At 41.5% G+C, this 21,904-nt stretch overlaps 2 protein-coding genes and 1 non-coding gene across 8 annotated transcripts in view; 2 read left to right on the top strand and 1 right to left on the bottom strand.

Annotated features, from left to right (window-relative positions):
* Positions 1-14,908, top strand: part of RAD51 (RAD51 recombinase) — a 47,727-nt gene extending 32,819 nt beyond the window's left edge. Inside the window, exons 6-10 of the mRNA XM_047766699.1 lie at positions 7,816-7,910; positions 12,689-12,802; positions 13,153-13,282; positions 13,491-13,612; positions 14,302-14,908. Of these exons, the coding sequence (XP_047622655.1) occupies positions 7,816-7,910; positions 12,689-12,802; positions 13,153-13,282; positions 13,491-13,612; positions 14,302-14,425 (585 nt within the window). The 3' untranslated portion in view covers positions 14,426-14,908. The remainder of the gene's footprint in view (positions 1-7,815; positions 7,911-12,688; positions 12,803-13,152; positions 13,283-13,490; positions 13,613-14,301) is intronic.
* LOC125121639 (U6 spliceosomal RNA) lies at positions 2,173-2,279 on the top strand. The gene has a single exon (XR_007133527.1). It is a non-coding gene; the product is annotated as a U6 spliceosomal RNA (small nuclear RNA).
* Positions 4,723-21,904, bottom strand: part of RMDN3 (regulator of microtubule dynamics 3) — a 29,487-nt gene continuing 12,305 nt past the window's right edge. For 2 of the 6 annotated variants that reach the window (XM_047766697.1, XM_047766698.1), the window contains exons 7-13: positions 19,878-19,938; positions 18,318-18,393; positions 18,082-18,159; positions 17,757-17,855; positions 17,400-17,453; positions 17,217-17,297; positions 16,148-16,897 (exon numbers count right to left, since the gene is read on the bottom strand). In XM_047766697.1, coding sequence (XP_047622653.1) covers positions 16,844-16,897; positions 17,217-17,297; positions 17,400-17,453; positions 17,757-17,855; positions 18,082-18,159; positions 18,318-18,393; positions 19,878-19,938 — 503 coding nt within the window. In that variant the 3' untranslated portion in view covers positions 16,148-16,843. Of the gene's footprint in view, positions 5,614-14,957; positions 15,522-16,147; positions 16,898-17,216; positions 17,298-17,399; positions 17,454-17,756; positions 17,856-18,081; positions 18,160-18,317; positions 18,394-19,877; positions 19,939-21,904 lie in introns of those variants that run through there. The other 4 variants (XR_007133115.1, XR_007133114.1, XR_007133113.1 and 1 more) reach the window with 4 other exon arrangements.

Below are 21,904 nucleotides of genomic sequence, written 5' to 3'. Positions count from 1 at the left end.
CATTCCCTGGCCTTGCTGAGTGAGTTAAAAGGATCTGACATTACTGCAAGTTGTGGCACAGGTCGATGCTGTGGCTCAGATCCTGTGTTGCTCTGGGTGTGGTGTAGGCCAGCAGCTGCAGCTCCAATTCGAACCCTAGCCTGGGAACTTCTGTATGCTGCAGGTATGGCCCTAAAAAGCAAAAAAAAAAATTTAATATACCTAAACCTACCGACCATGGTAGCTTACCCTCGACTACCTTAAACATGCTGAAAACAGTGAATTGAGCAAAATCATCTAATACAAAGCCTATTTTATAATAGTGTTGACTCTCTCATTTAATTTATTGAATACTGTACTGAAAGTGAAAATCAGAATGGTTATAAGTGTATGTTTGTTTACCCTCTGGCTCATGTGGCTGACCGGGGGCTGCTGCTCATTTCTGCTGCCTAGCATCATGAAAGTATTGTACTTCATCTCAATAGCCTGAGAAAAAAATCAAAATTCAAAGTACACTTGCTGATGAATTTGTTTCACTTTCACACCATGGTAAAGTCGAAAGATTATAAGTATAGCAGTAGTTAAATTGAGGACTATACATATTTATATATATATTTTTAGGGCCGCACCCTGTGGCATACGGAGGTTCCCAGGCTAGAGGTTTAATAGGAGCTATAGCTGCTGGCCTACACCAGAGCCCACAGCAACACTGGATCCTTAACCCACTGAGTGAGACCAGGAGTCGAACTCACAACCTCACAGTTCCTAGTCGAATTTGTTTCTGCTGTTACATGACAGGAACTCTGAGACTGTATTTTATTTATTTATTTATTTATTTTTGTCTTTTTAGGGCTGTACTCATGGCATATGGAGGTTCCCAGGCTAGGGTTAAATTGGAGTTGCAGCTGCTGGCCTACACCACAGCCATAGCAACACCAGATCCAAGCCGCGTCTGCAACCCACGGCACAGGTCAATACCTGATCCTTAACCCACTGACTGAGGCCAGGGATCAGACCTGCATCCCTGTGCATGCTAGTCAGATTCTTTTCCACTAAACCACGCCAGGAACTCCCATAAAAAATATTTATAATGTCAATGTAATGCTGTGAGATACTTAGAGATGGTATGTGCCATAAAAAAAAATAATGGATTTTGTTAGTATTCTGTGTCTTAGGTAGGGTTCAGATTTAGTGAAACACATATATCTTCAGAGACTAATAGGACTGATTTTGCTCAAGTCACCCAAGAAGAATTGTTTTTTGTTTTTTTGTGGGTTTTTTTTTTGGGAAGGTTTTTTTTTTTTTGTCTTTTTGTCTTTTGTCTTGTTGTTGTTGTTGTTGTTGCTATTTCTTGGGCCGCTCCCGCGGCATATGGAGATTCCCAGGCTAGGGGTTGAATCGGAGCTGTAGCCACCGGCCTATGCCAGAGCCACAGCAACGCGGGATCCGAGCCGCATCTGCAACCTACACCACAGCTCACGGCAACGCCGGATCGTTAACCCACTGAGCAAGGGCAGGGATCGAACCCGCAACCTCATGGTTCCTAGTCGGATTCGTTAACCACTGCGCCACGACGGGAACTCCTTTTTTGGGTCTTTTTAGGGCTGCACTTTCCGCATAGGAATTCCCAGGCTAGGCACTGAATCAGAGCTGTAGCCACTGGCCTAGGCCACAGCAAGGCGGGATCTGACTTACACCACATTTTCGACTTACACCACAGCTCACAGCAACACTGAATCCTTTAACCCACTGAATTAAACCAGGGATCAAACCCATGTCCTCATGATACTAGTTGGGTTTGTGACTGCTGAGCCACAATGAGAACTCCCTATCTTTTTTTTTTTTCCTACAAATATGTCCTTCTTCATTCATCACTTCTGTCTTAAAGTGGTGAATGCCATTTTATGAGATAGGAGAATATTTTGGTTCATTGTGAATAAGAGGCCAAGCTTGGTGGTCTCCTGTTTTTCTCATCATTTTCCTTGTCATTTTTTTAGTGTTTCTTCAGTTGCTCTACTGATCTTTTCATTGCAGACCAAAATGTCACCATATGACAGCCAAGTTAGGATTCCAGGATCAAGTAGACCTAAGCTATGTTGTTTCATCTCATAAATGACCCTGAGGAGGAAAGAGTTAGGGGAATAGGTGAAACTTTAGGATAATAATAGGGGAGGCATTGAAAAGAGGAAGAGAGTGCTTGCTTCGGCAGCACATATACTAAAATTGGAACAATACAAAGAAGATTAGAATGGTCCCTGTGCAAGAATGACATGCAAATTCATGAAGCATAACATATTTTTGTACAGTACAGAATTGACAGAATACTGTAAACCAGCTATAATGGAAAAAAATCATTATATATAAAAAAAAGAGGACCTTAGAAATCTATACATAGAACTTCCATATGACCCCACAATCCCACTCTTGGGCATATATCTGGACAAAACTCTACTTAAAAGAGACACAAGCACCCACATGTTCATTGCAGCACTCTTCACAATAGCCAGGACATGGAAACAACCCAAATGTCCATCGACAGATGATTGGATTCGGAAGATGTGGTATATATACACAATGGAATACTACTCAGCCATCAAAAAGAATGACATAATGCCATTTGCAGCAACATGGATGGAACTAGAGAATCTCATACTGAGTGAAATGAGCCAGAAAGACAAAGACAAATACCATATGATATCACTTATAACTGGAATCTAATATCCAGCACAAATGAACATCTCCTCAGAAACGAAAATCATGGACTTGGAGAAAAGACTTGTGGCTGCCTGATGGGAGGGGGAGGGAGTGGGAGGGATCAGGAGCTTGGGGTTATCAGACACAACTTAGAATAGATTTACAAGGAGATCCTGCTGAATAGCTTTGAGAACTTTGTCTAGATACTCATGTTGCAACAGAACAAAGGGTGGGGAAAAAAATGTAGTTGTAATGTATACATGTAAGGATAACTTGGCCCCCTTGCTGTACAGTGGGAAAATAAAAAAATTTTTAAAAATTAAAAAAAAAAAAAGGAAGGGGAGTTCCAGTTGTGGCGAAGTGGTTAACGAATCCGACTAGAAACCATGAGGTTGCGGGTTCGGTCCCTGCCCTTGCTCAGTGGGTTAACGATCCGGCGTTGCCGTGAGCTGTGGTGTAGGTTGCAGACGCGGCTCGGATCCCACGTTGCTGTGGCTCTGGCGTAGGCCGGTGGCTACAGCTCCGATTCAACCCCTAGCCTGGGAACCTCCATATGCCGAGGGAGTGGCCCAAGAAATGGCAACAACAACAACAAAGAAAAAAGACCAAAAAAAAAAAAAGGAAGGAGTTCCTGTCGTGGCGCAGTGGTTAACGAATCCGACTAGGAACCATGAGGTTGCGGGTTCAGTCCCTGCCCTTGCTCAGGGGGTTAACGATCCGGCATTGCCGTGAGGTGTGGCGTAGGTCGCAGACGCGGCTCGGATCCCGAGTTGCTGTGGCTCTGGCATAGGCCGGTGGCTACAGCTCCGATTTGACCCCTAGCCTGGGAACCTCCATATGCCGCGGGAGCGGCCCAAGAAATAGCTAAAAAGACAAAAAAAAAAAAAAAAACAGAGAGAGAGAGAGTGGTATAGTAAGCTGAACTTATTGTCCAAGGACTACTAGAAAATTGTTAGCTAAAATAGCACCCTTGGAGTTCCCATGGTGGCACAGTGGTAACAAACCCGGCTGGTATCCATGAAGAAGCAGGTTCTATCCCTGGCCTCACTGAATGGGTTAAGGATCTGGTGTTGCTATAAGCTGTGGTGTAGGTTGCTGATGTGGCTCGAATCTGGCATTGCTGTGGCAAAGGCAGCTCCGATTCTACCCCTCATGTGGGAACTTCCATATGCTGTGGGTGTGGCCCTAAAAAAAAGACAAAAAATAAAATAAAAAAATAACACCCAGACATGGCTCATTGACATGATATGTGGTTTATTTATTTATTTATTTATTTTTGTTGTTTTAGGGCTGCACCCGCAGCATATAGAGGTTCTCAGACTATGGGTCAAATCGGAGCTTTAGCTGCTGGCCTACACTACAGCCACAGCAAGGCAGTATCCGAGCCGAGTCTGCGACCTAAACAACAGCTCACAGCAACACCAGATCCTTAATCCACAGAGCGAGGCCAGGGATCGAGCCTACATCCTCATGGATGCTAGTCAGATTTGTTTCTGCTGAGCCACGATGGGAACTCCCAATGAGTGACCTTTTTAAATAGAAATGTTTTCCTCATGTTGTTCTGAGAAGGATTCATGTGGAATAAATATTTAGAGTACATTACAAATTGCTATGTCAGTTCAGCATATCATGCTGATGCTCTTAAATTATACAAACATACTCCTATCTTTGGAATGTTTATGATGTAGTCAGATAATGTCTGTTAATAACAAACCGAAGCAAAATTCTCAAACATATCCTCTCTATAAAAACAAAATAGCCAGTTCACAATTGTCTGAGTAACTATAGATCTTTGATTTTTTTGTCTTTTTGTCTTTTTTAGGGCCGCTTCTGCGGCATATGGAGGTTCCCAGGCTAGGGGTTAAATCGGAGCTGTAGCTGACGGCCTACGCCAGAGCCACAGCAACGTGGGATCCAAGCTGCATCTGCGACCTGCACCACAGCTCACAACAACGCTGGATCCCCAACCCACTGGGCAAGGCCAGGGATCAAACCACAACCTCATGGTTCCTAGTCAGATCCGTTAACCACTGCGCCATGACAGGATTTCCAGATCTTTGATATTTTTTCATAGAAAAATAATGCTAATTCGTCAGTAATAGAAAGGATTACATGTCACTAGCCTAAGAGCTGGAACCAGAGGTGTAGAGATGTTAAGTTACTGTTTAAATCTAAATATTTCACTTCTCATTTGTTCAGATTTTACAGCTAAATTAAGTGAAACCCCATTATGTATTAGATCTGTCTGATAATGAGGTTATGTAAAGTTGAGAGCCATACTTAGGTTACAAAATTGAATAGCCCATGTCTCTTCAAAGTACTAAGAGTAATTTTGAAATTCTGAGAAGACAGTTTAACCTAAGTACCAATTTAAAAAGTGCATGCCCTTGACAGAAAATATGTTGTACAGATCTTTTCACATATAATCAAGGATACATTTACAAAGAATTTACACACCCCCCCCACAGCATTATAAAATAGTCAAAGTTCATCGCTTCTCGGCCTTTTGGCTAAGATCAAGTGTAAAATAGTCAAAGTTCAGAACAACCTGCATCACTACAAAGTAGGAAGAAGAGTTGAATTATGGTACTAAGCAGTTATCAAAAATAGCTACCTTGGTGCTGCCCCAGCCCAGTAATACACGATGGCTGCAGTGGCTCCCTTCTGCCTCAGGAGGTCTGTTTATCTGGGAAAGAAAACTCCCTCTCATAGTAGAACTAAAGACACAAGAAAATGAGAGAAGAGAGAACCTTAATTCTTAGGGACATAGCCCCCCAAACACCAAGATTTTCTCCTCCCCCCAAACTGAGGCAATTTCTGCTTTTTGTCCTCTTGGCCAGTAGTTTCAAACCTTTCCTCTATCAAAACCCTCTTTTGTTGTATTCATATCCTTTCTTTCTTCCATGGATTCTGGTGATTTGAAGGATTTTATCTGCCACCCTGCCAAATAAAAACATAATTATTTTCCCCTTTCCAAATTAACAGAGCTTTCCATAATTGAGTATATACTAAACTCAGTGCCCTAGAAGTGGAGTGTAACATAGGTCTTCCAAGTGCTTTCTGTGTGTCAGGCAGTGTGCTAAACACTTTACATGAACTATCTAATTTTCAAAACAGTGACATAGGAAGGGGGAGGGCCAAGGAAGTGGGGTGGATGGGGCGTTTGGGGTTGGTAGATGCAAACTATTACATTTAGAATGGATAAGCAGTGGGGTCCTACTATATAGCACAGGAAACTATATCCCATCTCTTGGGGTGGAGCTTGATGGAAGATAGTGTGAGAAAAAGAATGTATATATATATATATGTATGACTCAGTCACTTTGCTGTACAGCAGAAATTGACACAACACTATAAACCAACTGTAATTTAAAAGAAAGAACTATGCCATAGATAGGTTTTATCTACATTTAGAAAAGGAAACCAAGAATATTCTCAGAGTCACACAGTAAGTAGCAGAATCATATGTATAAAAGGTGCACAGAAAATGATCTGGAAGATTTCTCCTGAGAGATGGGAATGATGGAGAAGAGCTTTCAATTATTACTCTACCTATTTTTATATTGTTTGATTTTTGTTTTTGTTTTTGTTTTTATTCATGCCCTTGGCATGCAGATGTTCCTGAATCAGGGATCAAACCTGAGCCACAGCAGTGACATCACCTAAAGATTTGGTGCTACCAGGAACTTAATGTAAACTTTCCTGAGGGATTTTCCTCAGAATTTAAAGTTGTATTAGGCTCCAAAGTAGATTTCAACTGTGGAAACTACCCCTTAGCAACATTCACTTGAAATTTGTAGAACTCAAAAGGGTGTCTGGCATAGAATAGGTAGTCTAAGAGAAATTTCCCTGAGCAGCTCATGAGAACAGTTTTCATGGCTTTCCTTTCTTAAGCTCTTACTTTCTCTTATTTTTCCTTTTTCTATTGTGTTCATCTTTAACATCTATTGTGTACTATTGGAGCAGACACCTTTTTATTCTTTCTTCCTCGTACTTTAAATGTGCTAGGGATGCCCCTGGTGTATTGTCAGTCTTCTTCAGCAATTCAAAGGAATGAACTCTGCTCAGTAAAGTGAAGTGTAAGTGTGGTCTGGATATGCTAAAATTACTTGAGTATTGGATCAGGGTCTCTTATTTTTTAATTTTTTTTGCTTTCCAGGGCCGTACCCGCGGCATGTGGAGGTTCACGGGCTAGGGGTCAAATTGGAGCTACAGCTGCCAGCCTACACCACAGCAATGCAGGATCCAAACTGCATCTGTGACCTACACTATAGCTCATGGCCAGATCCTTAACCCACTGAGCGAGGCCAGGGATCAAACCCACAACCTCATGGTTCCTAGTCGGATTTGTTTCTGCTGCACCACGACAGGAACTCTCAGGGTCCTTAGCTAAGTAAGTGATCTTCCAAATAATTTTTGTCTTGAAAGTATTGATTTGATTTGTGTTGGTATAGTCATAGAACTTTTTTATTAAAACATTAGAAGTTTTTAGGAGTTCCAGTCATGGTGCAGTGGAAACGAATCTGACTAGGAACCATGAGGTTGCGGTTCAATCCCTGGCATTGCTCAGTGGGTTAAAGGATCTGGCATTGCTGTGAGCTGTGGTGTAGGTCACAGACACGGCTCGGATCCAGTGTTGCTGTGGCCATGGTGTAGGCTGACAAGTGTAACTCCGATTAGACCCCTAGCTTGGGAACCTCCATGTGCTGCATGTATGGCCCTAAAAAGGCAAATAAATAAATAAATAAATAAAATAAACCTGGAAGTTTTTTAAAAGAATTATTTATTTATTTATTTTTTGGGTCTTTTTAGGGTTGCACCTGCGGCATATGGAAGTTCCCAGGCTAGGGGTCCAGTCGAAGCTCTTGCTGCCAGCCTACACCACAGCCACAGCAACGCCAGATCTTTAACCTACTGAGCAAGGCCAGGGATCAAACCTGCAACCTTGTAGTTCCTAGTCAGATTCGTTTCTGCTGTGCCACGAAGGGAACTCCTTATCACCTACTTTAAACTATATTTCTAAGCAGTTCATCTCTGGCTGGACTCTAGCCTCAACATATTATGGGTCACCACGAGCTGGGGAAGTTGGTCAGTTCTATCAGAAGTACACTGTCACTTCCACTTTTTTTTTTTCCTCTCTAGCTTCCCATCGACCGAGGTGGAGGTGAAGGAAAGGCCATGTACATTGACACTGAGGGTACCTTCAGGCCAGAACGGCTGCTAGCAGTGGCTGAGAGGTAGGTTATTGGATCAGATGAGAAAACTATGGCTCAGTCTATCACTGTACTAATTGCTAGGGTTAGTCTGGCTGAAGGGTTCTCCTATTGCTCCATATCCTAAAGTTGTATGTATTTCAAAAGAATAATCTCCCTTAGAGAAAAACATTTCTTTTGTAGTCAAAAATCTGTGAGTTGCTGTCAGACTGGATTAAAAAAAACAAGATCCAACTATATGCTGTCTTCCAGAGAACCACTTTAGATTTAAAGACACAAGTAGGTTGAAAGTAAAAGGATGGAAGAAGATACTGCGTGCAAACTAACCATAAGAGAGCTGGAGTGACTATACTACTATCAGACAAAATACACTTCAGACAAAAAATTAGTAGAGGTAAAGAACATTTTATAACTAAATAGTTTTATCTGTAAGGTAAAATAAATAGAAACATACATCCCTAATAGAACCCCAAAATATATGAAATAAAGATTGATAAAATTGAAGAGTGAGATAGACACTTTAAGCATAATCACTGGGACTAAAACTTCAGTCTCAATAATGGATAGAACCTGGTAAAGAGCATCTAGAAAAAAACCTACAGGGAGTTCCCATTGTGGTGCAGTGGAAAGAAATCCAACTAGTATTCATTGCAGGTTCCATCCTCCTTGCCCAGTAGGTTAAGGGATCTGATGTCGCTGTGAGCTGTGGTGTAGTAGGTCACAGACGGTGGTTCAGATCCTCTGATGCTGTGGCCATGATGTAGGCCGGAAGCTGTAGCTCTGATTCAATCCCTATCCCAGGAACTCCCATATGCTGTGGGTGCAGCCTAAAAAGCAATTTTTAAAAATTTTTATTGAACTATAATTAAATTACAATGTAGTGCTAATTTCTGCTGTACAACAAAATGATTCAGTTACACACGTACACACATCCATTCTCTTTCAGATTCTTTTCCAGTGTAGATTATCACAAAATATTGGGTAGTTCTCTGTGCTATACAGCAGGTCTCTGTTGGCCAGTCATTTCATATGCCTCAGTGTGCTTATGCCAATCCAAAACCCCCAGTCCATCCACCCCACCCCATCCCCTCCGGATCCCCTTTGGTAACCATAAGTTTTTCAATGTCCTTAAGTCTGTTTCTGTTCTGCAAATAAGTTTATCTGTATCCTTTTTTTAGATACCACATATAGGTGATATTATATGATGTTTATCTTTCATTGTCTAACTAATTGTGATAATCTCTAGGTCCATCCATATGCTGCTGCAAATGGCATTATTTCATCCTTTTTATGGCTGAGTAATATTGTATATATGTACATCATTTTCTTTAGCTCTCTGTCGATGGACATTTAGGTTGTTTCAGAAAGACAGGTGTTAACTCTTCTCTAAATTTTTTTTCCCCCATATGGACTCTATTTTTTTTTCTTGTTTTATTATTTTAATTTTTTTCTGTTGTACAGCATGGGGGCCAAGTTACTCTTACATGTATACATTTTTTTTCCCCACTCTTCTCTAAATTTTTAATAGAATTCTCCCATGAAGCCATCTGGTTTTGGACTTTTGTTTGTTGGAAGTTTTTAAATCATTTTCAATTTCAGTCCTTGTGATCGATCCAGTCATCTTTTCTATTTCGTCTTGGTTTAGTCTTAGAAGATTGTACTTTTCTAACAATCTGTCCTTTTCTTCTAGGTTGTCTGTTTTATTAGCATAAGTTGCTTTTAGTAGTCTCTTATGATCCTTTGTATTTCTGTGATATCGGTTGTAACTTCTCCTTTTACCTTCCTAATTTTAGTGATTTGAGTCCTCTACCTTTTTTTCTTGATGAGTCTGGCTAAGGGTTTCTCAATTTTGTTGATCTTTTTCAATGAACCAGCTTTTAGTTTCATTGGTCTTTTCTTTTTTCTTTTTTTGTTTCTTCAAGGGCCACACCTGTGGTATATGGAGGTTCCCAGGCTAGGGGTCAAATCGGAGCTGTAGCCGCCGGCCTATCCCACAGCCACATCAACGCCAGATCCAAGCCGCATCTGTGACCTACACCACAGCTCACAGCAATGCTGGATCCTTAACCCACTAACTGAGGCCAGGGATTTAACCTGAAACCTCATGGTTCCTAGTCAGATTTGCTAACCACTGAGCCACAACAGGAACTCCTCATTGATCTTTTCTATTGTTTTTTTGTTTCTATTTAATTTATTTCTGCTCTGATATTTATGATTTCTTTCCTTCTACTAACTTTGGGTTTTGTTTGTTCTTCTTTCTGTAGTTATTTTGGGTGTGAGTTTAGATTGTTCATTTGAGATTTTTCTTGTTTCCTTAGGTAGGCTTTTATTGCTATAAACTTTCCTCTTAGAACTGCTTTTGCTGCATCCTGCAGATTTTGGATCATTGTGTCTTCACTGTCCTTCGTCTCTAGGAACTTTCTTTTTTCTTTTTTAGCCACTTTGTGGCATGTGGAATTCCCAGGCCGGGATTCAGATCCGAGCTGCTGTTGTGACCTATGCCACAACTATGGCAACACTAGACCCTTAACCCATGGTGTCTGGCAGGGGATTAAACCTGCATCCCAGCCCTCCAAAGACACTGCTGATCCCATTGTGCCACAGCAGGAACTCCTCTAGGTATTTTTTTATTTCCTCTTTGATTTCTTCAGTGATCCACTGGTTGTCTAGTAGCATATTGCTTAGTCTCCACTTAGTTGTATTTTTTGCAGTTTTTTCTTGTCATTGATTTCTAATCTTATAGTGTTGTGGTTGGAAAAGATGCTTGATATGATTTCAGTTCTCTTAAATTTACCAAGGCTTGATTTGTGACCCAGAATGTGATCAATCCTAGAGAATTTTCCATGTGCACTTGAGAAGAATGTGTCTTCTGCTGCTTTTGAATGGTATATTCTATAAATATCTTTAAGTATATTCTATTATATATTCTATAAATATCTATTAAGTCCATCTGGTCTAATGCATCATTTAAGGCCTGTATTTCCTTGTTGATCTGCTGTCTGGATGATCTGTCCATTGCTATAAATGGGTTGCTAAAGTCCCCTGCTATTATTGTGTTGTTGATTTCTCTTGCACTGTAGCAGCCCAGGCCACTGCAGTAAGAATGCCAGATCCTTGACCTGCTACACAACAAGGGAACTACTTTTTCTATATATAGTAGTTTCTTCCTCTTAATCCCCTACCCTTATTATGCCGCTCCCCCGCCCCTCTCCCTGGTAGCCACTGGTTCTTTATATCTTTGAGTCTGTTTCTATTTTGTTATATTCATTTGTTTGTTTTATTTTTAAAATATCACATATAAGTGATAACATACAGTATTTCTCTGACATATTTCACTAAGCATAATACTCTCCAGGTCCATCCATGTTTTTGCAAATGGCAAAATTTCATTATTTGTTATTGCTTTGTAGTATGCCACTGAATATGAAAAAATATATAGATATATATCTCACATCTTTTTTATCCATTCATCTATTGTTGGCACTTAGGTTGCTTCCATATCTTGGCTGTTGTAAATAATGCTACTATGAACATTGGGATATATCTTTCTGAATTAGTCTTGTCATTTTCTTCAAATAAATACCCAGGAGTTGGATTGCTGGATCATATGACAGTTCTATTTTTAGTTTTTTTGAGCAGTCTTCACACTGTTTTCCATAGTAGCTGCACCAATTCACATTCCCGCCAACAGTGCATGCAGGTTACTTTCTTTTTGATAATTCTGACAGGTGTGAGGTGATATCTCAACCGTGCTTTTGATTTGCATTTCCCTAGCGATTAGTAATGTTGGGCATCTTTTCATGTGCCAGGTATTTGTTAAATATGCAAATTACCATGACTCTTCCCTGAAAATTGTGATTCATTAAGTCTGGTTTAAGCCTTGGAATTTATTTATTTTTTTTACAAGTTATTCTTATCCTTAAGGAAGTTCTAGAAACACTAAGAGAGGGTGCTTATTTCCAACTAAATTTTCTAAGTGAGGAGAATTAAAAATTCCATATGCTACTTTAGGAATGTAAGCACAGAGCTCCCCATAACTTTCTCTGTGAATTCGCTGAGAGAAAAGCCAGCATGGTTCTTTTTTTTTTTTTTTTTTTTTTGGCCACGCCCTTGGCATCTGGAAGTTCCTGGGCCAGGGATCAAACCTGAGCCACAGTAGTGATAATGCTGAGTCCTTAACTCCTAGGCCACCAGGGAACTCTGGGAGGTATTTTTAAATACAAAGGGTGAAAAAATCATTGAGGTATAAGATGAATTAAGGTATCACTTATTTAACCATACCAGATACATGTGCCATATTCTATAATAGCTGTAACTAGTTACTAGCAAGAAAAAAGGAGAAAGTAGAGATGAAATGTACTTAATTCTCTTGAAATGCTTAACAATTTTAAGTCCTTGCTTGGGTTTTATTCCTATATAACAACAGTTTATCTGAATTTGTTTGATATTTGAGTGATTTGTTTTTTTTTTGTCTCAATCATAATTCTGTCATGCTCCCCTTGGTTTTTCCAGAACATTGTTTCCTTATATTTGGACATTCTCATTTTGGTTCAGGAATCTCAAAGAATAGATGTGATTTATTCTGAAGTCCTACCAGGTAGAGCTACTCTAAAGTAGTTGCTTCTGTCATCTCTTTCTCTATAATTTGCCTAGGCTCCCTAACAAAAGGGAGTTATAGTCTTTAACCTTCTCACTATCACTTCTTACCTACTCATCCAGGTAATTTTGTGGTTAGAGATGAATTTCTGATTTGCCCATTTGCCTGAGTTCTGTGTGCAGCTTCAGAATGTTCTTTCTCCTAGATACGGCCTCTCTGGCAGTGATGTCCTGGATAACGTAGCATATGCCCGGGCGTTCAACACAGACCACCAGACCCAGCTCCTTTATCAAGCATCAGCCATGATGGTAGAGTCCAGGTGTGTGGTCAACAGAAAATACTCAACATGTTCCCAGAGCCCTTAGCCTGAATTTTGTATAGGCTGTGGCCAGTTTGACAGTAGCTTGAATTAAAAATGGGGAGATTGAAGTTTTAGTTCCTATTTTAACCCTGTTTTGTAGTTTAGGTCAAGTCACCATTAAAGTATGAAGCCTTAATCCATGTGAACTTGTTAGAAATTCTACTTTGTTATAGGTCAACTCAGAAATGGATGTTGTATAAATAAATAAGTATAACTGTAAATATGAAAGTTTAGGGTAGTGAGACAGGAAGCAGATTCTGACACAGGTAGGCTAGGAGTAGACTTCAGAAAATCCATGTTCCCTGTAGGTATGCACTGCTAATTATAGACAGTGCCACCGCCCTCTACAGAACGGACTATTCGGGTCGAGGTGAGCTTTCAGCCAGGCAGATGCACTTGGCCAGGTTTCTGCGGATGCTTCTGCGACTTGCTGATGAGGTGAGTTGTGGGGTAGGGACAGAGAATGCCTACTTTCAGGAGCCATGAATTCTAAGTGCCTAGCTGGGAGGCCAGGATACCAGGGCCTGGTAACGTCAAGATATCAGATATAGAGACTTGAGTCATTCATTCTTTATGGGGGTAGGGTTGGCAGCAATAAGGTTCTTGGAATATTGACCACAAAAAATATTTATCCTTTCCCTGTCAGTTTGGTGTAGCAGTGGTAATCACCAACCAGGTGGTAGCCCAAGTGGATGGAGCAGCCATGTTTGCTGCAGATCCTAAAAAACCTATTGGAGGAAATATCATTGCTCATGCCTCAACAACAAGGTAAAGTGATGGGACAGATGGCTTCATCCTGTAATGTCATACTAACTGTGATGATAACATTTACATTTAAACCCTGTTAAAGCTGCTGTTGAGTAATCAGACACAGGAGCCCTTGCTTAGCTTAATTGTCATGCTCTGGTTAGAACAGTGTTTCCTTCTAGTTTATAAAAGAATTAAAAGTCCTCAAATGTGGAAGGATGAATATGAAGAAGTGTTATGTCTCTCATTATTAAAAAAAAAAAAAAAGTTTCGATATGGAAAATCCTCTTGGGGGCAGGAAGTAGAACAGAAATGGATTCTTCTCGAATTGGAAGTGCCCTAAAGAATACAGAAAGATCCCCAGTCCTTCTAGGAAGTACATATGCCTAAAAAGGTTTTAGATCTATCATAAATAGGTATAGAATTTTTATTTATTCATTTATTTATTTTTTGTCTTTTTGCCATTTCTTGGGCCACTCCTGTGGCATATGGAGGTTCCCAGGCTAGAGGTCCAATCAGAGCTACAGCTGCCGGCCTACACCAAAGCCACAGCAACACTGGATCCTTAACCCACTGAGTGAGGCCAGGAATCGAACCCGCAACCTCATGGTTCCTAGTCAGATTCGTTAACCACTGAGCCACAATGGGAACTCCAGGAATAGAATTTTTAAATTATAACTTTGGTGCTTTGGCCTGTGTCTTTGCCTCAGACTATACCTGAGAAAAGGAAGAGGGGAAACAAGAATCTGCAAAATCTATGACTCTCCTTGTCTTCCTGAAGCTGAAGCTATGTTTGCCATCAATGCGGATGGAGTGGGAGATGCCAAAGACTGAATCATTGGGATTTTTACCCTGTGACAAACCTGAAGTGCTGCAGCCTAATGGAGAGGATTGCTCCCTGGGGTTCTTCCCAGGCCTCTTTCAGCTGTGACTGCCAGGAAAAGGCTTCCAGGAAAACAGCTATTATATTGGCTTTTTTATGGTGTAAACACGAGCAGGTCAGTAGTCACAAGCTGATCTGAAATGTTTATTCCTTCTAGAGTGTATTAATCTCTCTGTGAATTCTTTGGTTTTGGGGGGTAGGTATGAAATACCTTTGACATCATAGTGCCTTGGGGTTGACTCAGGATTAACTGCTGTCTACTAGACAGTCTTAGGTCTCTAGAAGAACTAAAGCTAGGGAGGCAGGCATGACTTCTCTCACTGTCTGAATAATGTTGAAAAAAAAAAAAAAAGATGCCTGAGCTATGTACAAAGAGAATGGATCTCCTCACAGGTTTCTTTTTCTCTGTTTATAAAACTGTTAAGTCAGAAGCAGGTTTTTAAGTTTGTGTTTCTGAATTATCGTATATAAGAATTCGCTATTAGATAAGGGTATGGAGTAGGCCCGCTGGGCCAACAGCTCTTTATCACTTACTTGATTTTGTAATGCTAAGGCAATTTAAGAGAGTTCTGGGGTCTTAAACATTTCAGAAGCTCTTTAAGTAAATTCACTGTGGAGCTGCTAATAAAGTAGTTATTTGTAGTAAATGTGCTGGCTAGAGGAGTTACTCTGGTACAAGCTGTATATTTTAAGATAGGGCCTTCACAGTATTCTTTTGGCACTGGGTGGGGAATCACTTTCTACTGCTTTAAAATTGAAAATTTAAAAGGGAAGCTCCACATTCAGATGATCCTGTTTATTCTCCTTCCACTTAATAGAGATTATTATAAGATGGCTACACCATGGTTTTTCTCTGGCCTTTGTTTTGTATTGTATAGGTCTGGTACATACCCAGATTATTCTACTTCAGGGGTTTCAGATACTCCTTCTCCTTCAGACTTCTACTCAGGATGGGTGTTAACCAGCTCTTCCAATTTCAAAGGACCTCTCAGCTAGTATCAAGAGGAGAGGCAATGCAAATCTCTCCTGTTGCCTGTGTTGATCCTCCTGTTTGTAGGGAGATAGGATGACACAACCTAATGCAGCTTTGTTTTAAAAACAGTTCTGTTCCCTCACTTTAAAGAACAGAATATACCTCTTAGGTCTTTTCTTAGACTTTGTGCTATTGGTCCTAAGAGGACCAAGGGTATACCTGCTTAGTTGGTACAGGCCCTTGTTAGACTAAAAATAAGCTCTTACCTGTGTTTACATGTAACTAAAATTTTCTCTGGAAGTAGCAATAACCAAAGAGCTTATTCTAAGCTATTCAGTGCTATTTTTCTGCAATAGCCTGTGTAGTGGGAAACAGTTATGGAAGAAGCAAGCAAGAGTAAGTAGCTGAGGGAGTTCCCACTGTTGCTTAGTAACAAACCCAACTAGTATCCATGAGGATGCAGCTTTGATCTCTGGCCTCATTCAGCAGGGTAAAGGATCCAGCATTGCCGTGAACTGTGGTAGGTTGCAGACACAGTTCAGATCCCACGTGGCTGTGGCATAGGGTAGCAGCTGCAGCTCTGATTTGACCCCTAGCCTGGGAACTTCCATATGCCACAAGTTCAGCCCTTAAAAATGCAAAAAAAAAGAGAGAGAGAGAAAGTAGCTGATAACAAGCATGGAAAAAAGAATATAATCACTTCTAGTTAAATTTGGTTTATTTCAATTTTGTACCAAAATATATTCCAGGCAACTCCTCAGATCATCACTTTAACAATCTCATAAATCTTATGTATTTCTTTCATTCCAAAAGCTGCCAGGACTCTGGAAGTTAGGTGGTCCAGCCCTTGGCCCAGGAATATAGTTAGAATCCACATGATAGGTAAAAAGAGGCAATACCCATGGCCTGCCCTGACCCTTTTATTCTGGCAGATTAGGGAGTAATCTTAGGACTATATACTTTGGTATTGAATATTATTAATCAGTGAAAACGATTAGAGAGTACAAGTTCTGTGTTTTGTTCCTATAGCTCTTTAACATTCATCCACCTCACCAGCAAGTGGAAGGCAGTCTTCAGTGCTCTACCCACACTCAGCCCTAGGGCAGGTGTTATACTAGCCTTGATTTTTCAAGAATTCACTTTAGTGAGAGAACGACAGAAAACCCAGGCCTCAAGTACTTCCCCAGTTTCAGATTGGATAAGGGATTAGAATAAATTAACCAGTGGACAGTAGGGAGAAATTGGGGAATGGTTGCAGGTAGCAGGCAGACCCAGGAGTCAGGATACTCCCTTAACCAGTCTTGTTAAGTTTCCTGATCTAAGCAAGGTCTCTGGGAAAAAAGACTTGATTTTCTTTTTTTCTCCCTCTCAAGTCATGAAGGCCACTGAAATGTGATTATTCTCCTAAAATTACTTCCAATTCTTCCAGGTCCTTTTGGAAAGCTGAATCCTAGGAAGACAAGAGAATAAGACTAGGACTCAGAATCTAAACCAACATTTCCCACACCTCTGGTGCCTGAGAATGGGCCCTTTGCTTCCTTTCTGAGCTGTTATCATAGTCTTTTTTTCCTACTTTCCCAGGATAGCTTGAAGCCTATGAAATCTGTCTCCTCTCCTATGTGGGATGTATAAGAAAGCCCACATGCGGAAGTGCACACACACTCTTGGAGGGAAAGACGACCTCAAGATACAATATTCTTTCCTGAGAAGGTCACACAATGGCTCAGTGAAGGATCCCAGTGTTAGAAAAGCTCTGAAGTATTTATTACCTCTTTAGTGACATCTGGCAGCTCCAGGGCCAGCTTCACCCACTGTTTCGCTTCAGGGTTTTTCCCTAGTTCTCTGTAGCACTGAAAAGAGACAACAGTGAAAACCTGGCACAAATGTCACCAGGAACTAGAAGGGGAAGAGTATGCATGTACACTTTCAGGAATTCAGGCAGGCAAGTTTACCTTGGAAATATATATCCTTCCTGCTTTGGAAAATCCTGGTTTCAGTTCTTCAGCCTAGAGACGGGAGAAGGCATTTTAGTAAAGGGTTCCCAAAGTCTAAATCAGACTAGAGTTGGTTAAATAGAGAGGTCCAGTGCCCAACCTGGAGACTGATTCAGTGAGTCTGGGAATCTGTTTGTTTGTTTGTTTGTTTGTTTGTTTGTTTTTTAAAGCTCTTTGGTAGTGTTAATTTTCCTGTAGAACAAGCACACATAAACCTGCCCTCTACCAGAAATCCCTCCCAAAATGTCCTTAGGGAAAACAAAGTCACTCTGGCCTTTCTGGCTGCTGTCCACCACTCCCTTCCTTTCCCGATACCTTTAGGAAGCTCTGGAGGGCGTCCTGCACGGTGGCACTGAGAGGGCTTTCAGACAAGGCTGTAGCAGTCTTTTTTTCTAGCCAGCTCAGGTGAGAGACCTGCCACAAAAGATCAAGGTATTACCAAAAAAAACTTAAGTATCTTTAGGAACACTGAATGTTCTTTATGGAAAGCAAATAGGAGTGGATCCAATCACCACTAACTTGACTGTTTGGAGGAAATGACACATAAGCCAGACCAGGCTGAGGACCCTGCTCTCCTCCAAGGTGATCAGTGTCTCAGGACTTTTAGGGCCCTCATGTTAAACCCTGGAATTTGGCTCACCTGGTAGCACCACCTGCCAAGGAGAAAGTGAGTCATGGGATTTTCTGGCTGGAGAGCAATGGCTTTGTCCACATGCTCCTAAGGGGGGAAATATAAATGAAGATCATATTCAAGAGTTATTAAGGGAAGAGGAGCAAGCCACAGAAGCTGTAGGAACACCCTTCTAAAGGAGGTAGGATGGAGCAGGGAATCTGGTCTAGATCAGCACCAGGGAAGGAGGAGAACCCTTTCCTCACCTTGAAGCTAAAGCCACTCTGGATGCGCTTCTGGATGCTCTCATGCTCAGCCAGCTGACCACAAAGCACTGCATACCTAGGGGGAAGCAGCAGCAAGCTCAGGCCAAGGACCGAGTACCATCCCTGCCAGGAATAGGCTTCCCACCATGCCCTCATTGCACTGCCCCTGTGCCCACATCCAGAGCTGAAAATAACATTTCCATCTGTATACAATTCCTCTTCATAGACCTGTGGTCCCAATTCATATGCTTTAGCAAATACAGTGGTAGGCTCACAGTTCTCCAAAGTACACTAGGTACAGAAAAGGTGAGTCTTTCACAGTATTTAAGCAAGGTCGCAAATCTCCAGATATCCCCTCATAATGAGCATAGCCACAGCTGTCGTAAGAACTTAAGCAGGTATCTAAAAATCAGCATCAAAGGGTATGAGACCTGAGCATATTGTTTTTTGTCTCCTGAATAGACAATAAAAGAAGGTCTCGTTAGCCTTGGGAAGCTATTTTGGAATGGGATACTCTAGGAATTTCTAATGTTAGCTTGGGAACCAAAAGCAGCAGAGGGAAAAAAAGGCTTCCGATTTCAGCTCTCCTCCACTTCCTCCCTCTCAGGGGAACAAAGCCAGCCAGCTTCCCATCTTCTGCCTTCAGAAACAAAGGTCTTATTACCTGACCCCCTCTAACACTTTTTAGAAGCACAGTTGACAAGTAAGTATCGAAAGGCCCAAGTTGCTTTTTCGTGTATTCACTAAATATCCAGGTATATTCCAGAAGCACATATCTACTTTTAGTTCCCCAAAAGTAGCTAAGAAAGCCGGAAGTCTATTTCCATTCTTGGGAGCCCAGGAGCCCCAAGGAAAACAGCATCTGTGACACCCAAGTAACAGTGACCTGGCTTCTGAGAGAGCCACTTCAGAGACAAAGTCTTCAGCAATAGATAGAGAAGCAGCCTCTCTCAGCTCACGATCTGAAGGCAGTTATGGGAAGCAAGCAAGGAGGTGGGAAAGGAATACTGTCACTAAAACTCTGAGGTGCTGGAACCAGGCCCTTGGACACAGTTTGGCTCTGACTTGGTTCTGCAAGCTGGCAGAACTATTGCCTCATGAGACCACAAACAGGGCTGATGTTTTTGTAAACTAATAAATTGACTACTAAACTTCCGGGGGTGAGCTCACATCTACTTTTCTTCACGCAAGCCAAGTGAAGAAGCCAGAGTCCATCACCAGCCAGGGATAGAAGCTAGGGGAATGAAGAGCTTGTGAGGAGGGGAGCTGCAAATGTCCCAGCCTCCCTGAGGAACCAAGAACCCACAAGTTTTGTAGGGTGACTAACAAAGCTACTCATTTCTCCAAGCCGAAACAGAAAGCTGTACTACTTACTCTCCCTCATCTCACCTTTAAGACACTTCCCAAAGAAAACCCCTGGGTCTCTAGCTTGGGTAGGATGGGACATATGGAAATAAATGTCTGAGCTCCCTCTCCTGGCCCCTCTGGTCAAGGCAGAGAAAAGAAAGGGCTCTCCTCCACTCTAACCCATGCTGGCTCTCCCCTGCAGGGTGTTATTACCACTGGTGACTTTCAGCATTCTCATCCCCCTTCTCCAGGGCGGCCTCCGCTGCTTCTTTTCCTGTAGGACAGAGGGGATCCAGAGTTGACAAAGGGTTCCCACGCACCCTTCCACAGGAAAGGCTGTTAAAGAATGACTGCTCCAGCTCTCACCAGTCCCCACCCAAGGTGGAATTGTAAATAGGTGTGCATGTGAGCAGAATCAAGAGCTTCAAACAGCTTCTCAGAGACGACTTCTGTTTCAACCTTGTCATCAGCTGCTCCAGTTACTTTATAACACCTACCTGAAATGCTCAAAGCATTTCAAATATAAAAGGACTCAAAAGCAATCAGAAACTGTCCCCAGTAAACCATTTCCCTGGAGGGTTAGTGATTTGGGGTCTGTGGCTAGGCTTCAGGCTGTCCATGAATCCCTTTGAAGTTGTGTATAATTCTAGGTAAGTGGGCATTTTATTGGGTAAAGGATCCATAGCTTTGATCAAATTCCCAAGAGGATCCATAATCTAGGAACATTAATCATGGCTCTAGGCCAGAACTCCTCAGCAGAGCCAAATGGACTGAGGTCTGACCAAAGATGACTCTCACGCAGTCTTACCCAAGTTTTCCAGGCATCAAAACTAACAAATCAAAGCCTAAACCCATGCAGGCTCTTGACAGAGGTCCCCTATAACATCAAGGGAGCTACAGCCCTCGAGATGAGCCTATTCCGTCTATACTCTAGAGAAAAGAGCACACTGCAAAATGAATTTATTTACAAAGCAGAAACAGACTCACAACTTAAAGTTACCAAAGGGAAAGGGGGAGGGAGGATAAATCTGAAATCTTGGAGTAACAGATACAGACTACCATATATAAAATAAACACTAAGGACCTACTATAGCACAGGTATAACCATATCCAATATCATGTAGTATCTTTTCCTAAAATGGGAAAGAATCTGAAAAATAAATATAGTTCTCCTGTGAAACAGCAAGTTAAGGAACTGATATTGCCACTACAGTGGCTTGGGTCACTGCTGTGGCACAGGTTCAATCCCTGGCCCAGGAATTTCCACATGCTATGGGCATGGCCAAAACAAAAAAGATAAAAAGATAGACTTTACATGTCTATCTATCTATCTATATACACACAGACATATATGTACACATATCTGTATGTATATAACTGAAACTCTTGGCTGTACACTAGAAACATAAATCAACTATACTTCAATTTAAAATTTTTAATAAAGTTTATTTAAAAATTTTTAATGGAGAAGCCTTGGAAGAGACCATAGAATGGAACAAAAGTAATGTGTTGAGGTGGTTAACGACAGTGGATGAGAACCCTACATTCCTCTAAGCAGAAGACCCATACAGCCCCATCACTGAGGGACACTGTCTCTTAGGGGACTTCTCTCTGCCTCCTTCAAAGCACTATCTCACTAGGAAAATAAGGGTGAAGAATGAGGCAACCGGTTCCTACTGCCTCCTAGTGGTCCAGCTTCTGGAGCCAAAACAAAATGAAGACATAGATCTAGCAAGGATGGTCCTAAAAAAGCCAGAATCCCAGAGCAGAGCCTTCAGTGCCACTCCATAGTCACCTGACCTCTAGCAGGAACAAATCTGTCCCAGGGTGCTAAGCTTGGGACCAGTGCTGGCTGCAGCCATTCCTTTTTGACCCACTGCCCCACTACTTTCTCAGGGTTCACACTGGCTGTTACTATTAAGAGGCGATCAAAAGGGAAAGGAAAGTTTGTTGCGGCCAAGAATCCAAAAATCACCCCCAAAGGCTGATCAGAATCCTCACCTGAAATGGAGGAGGGGAAGCAGAAACTGTTTTGAAAAGAAGGAAGTAGTAATTAAACAAGCCCCTTTTGTTAAAACTTCCAGGGGGTTTTCTGAAGGTCTATATCAAACATTGAACACAACCGACCGGTCCTTTCCATATTGGCAGAAATCTACTGTTTAGAACAATGACTTTGAGGTACTGTCAGATTCTATGTTATCAAAAATTCAGTGTTTGCAAGGCTGTACTTACAAAAGTGG

This window comes from Phacochoerus africanus, chromosome 2, assembly GCF_016906955.1.
Source record: "Phacochoerus africanus isolate WHEZ1 chromosome 2, ROS_Pafr_v1, whole genome shotgun sequence".
Classification (NCBI taxonomy): domain Eukaryota; kingdom Metazoa; phylum Chordata; class Mammalia; order Artiodactyla; family Suidae; genus Phacochoerus; species Phacochoerus africanus.
Note: the sequence above shows the minus strand (reverse complement) of the source record. Positions and strands in the feature narration are given on the sequence as shown.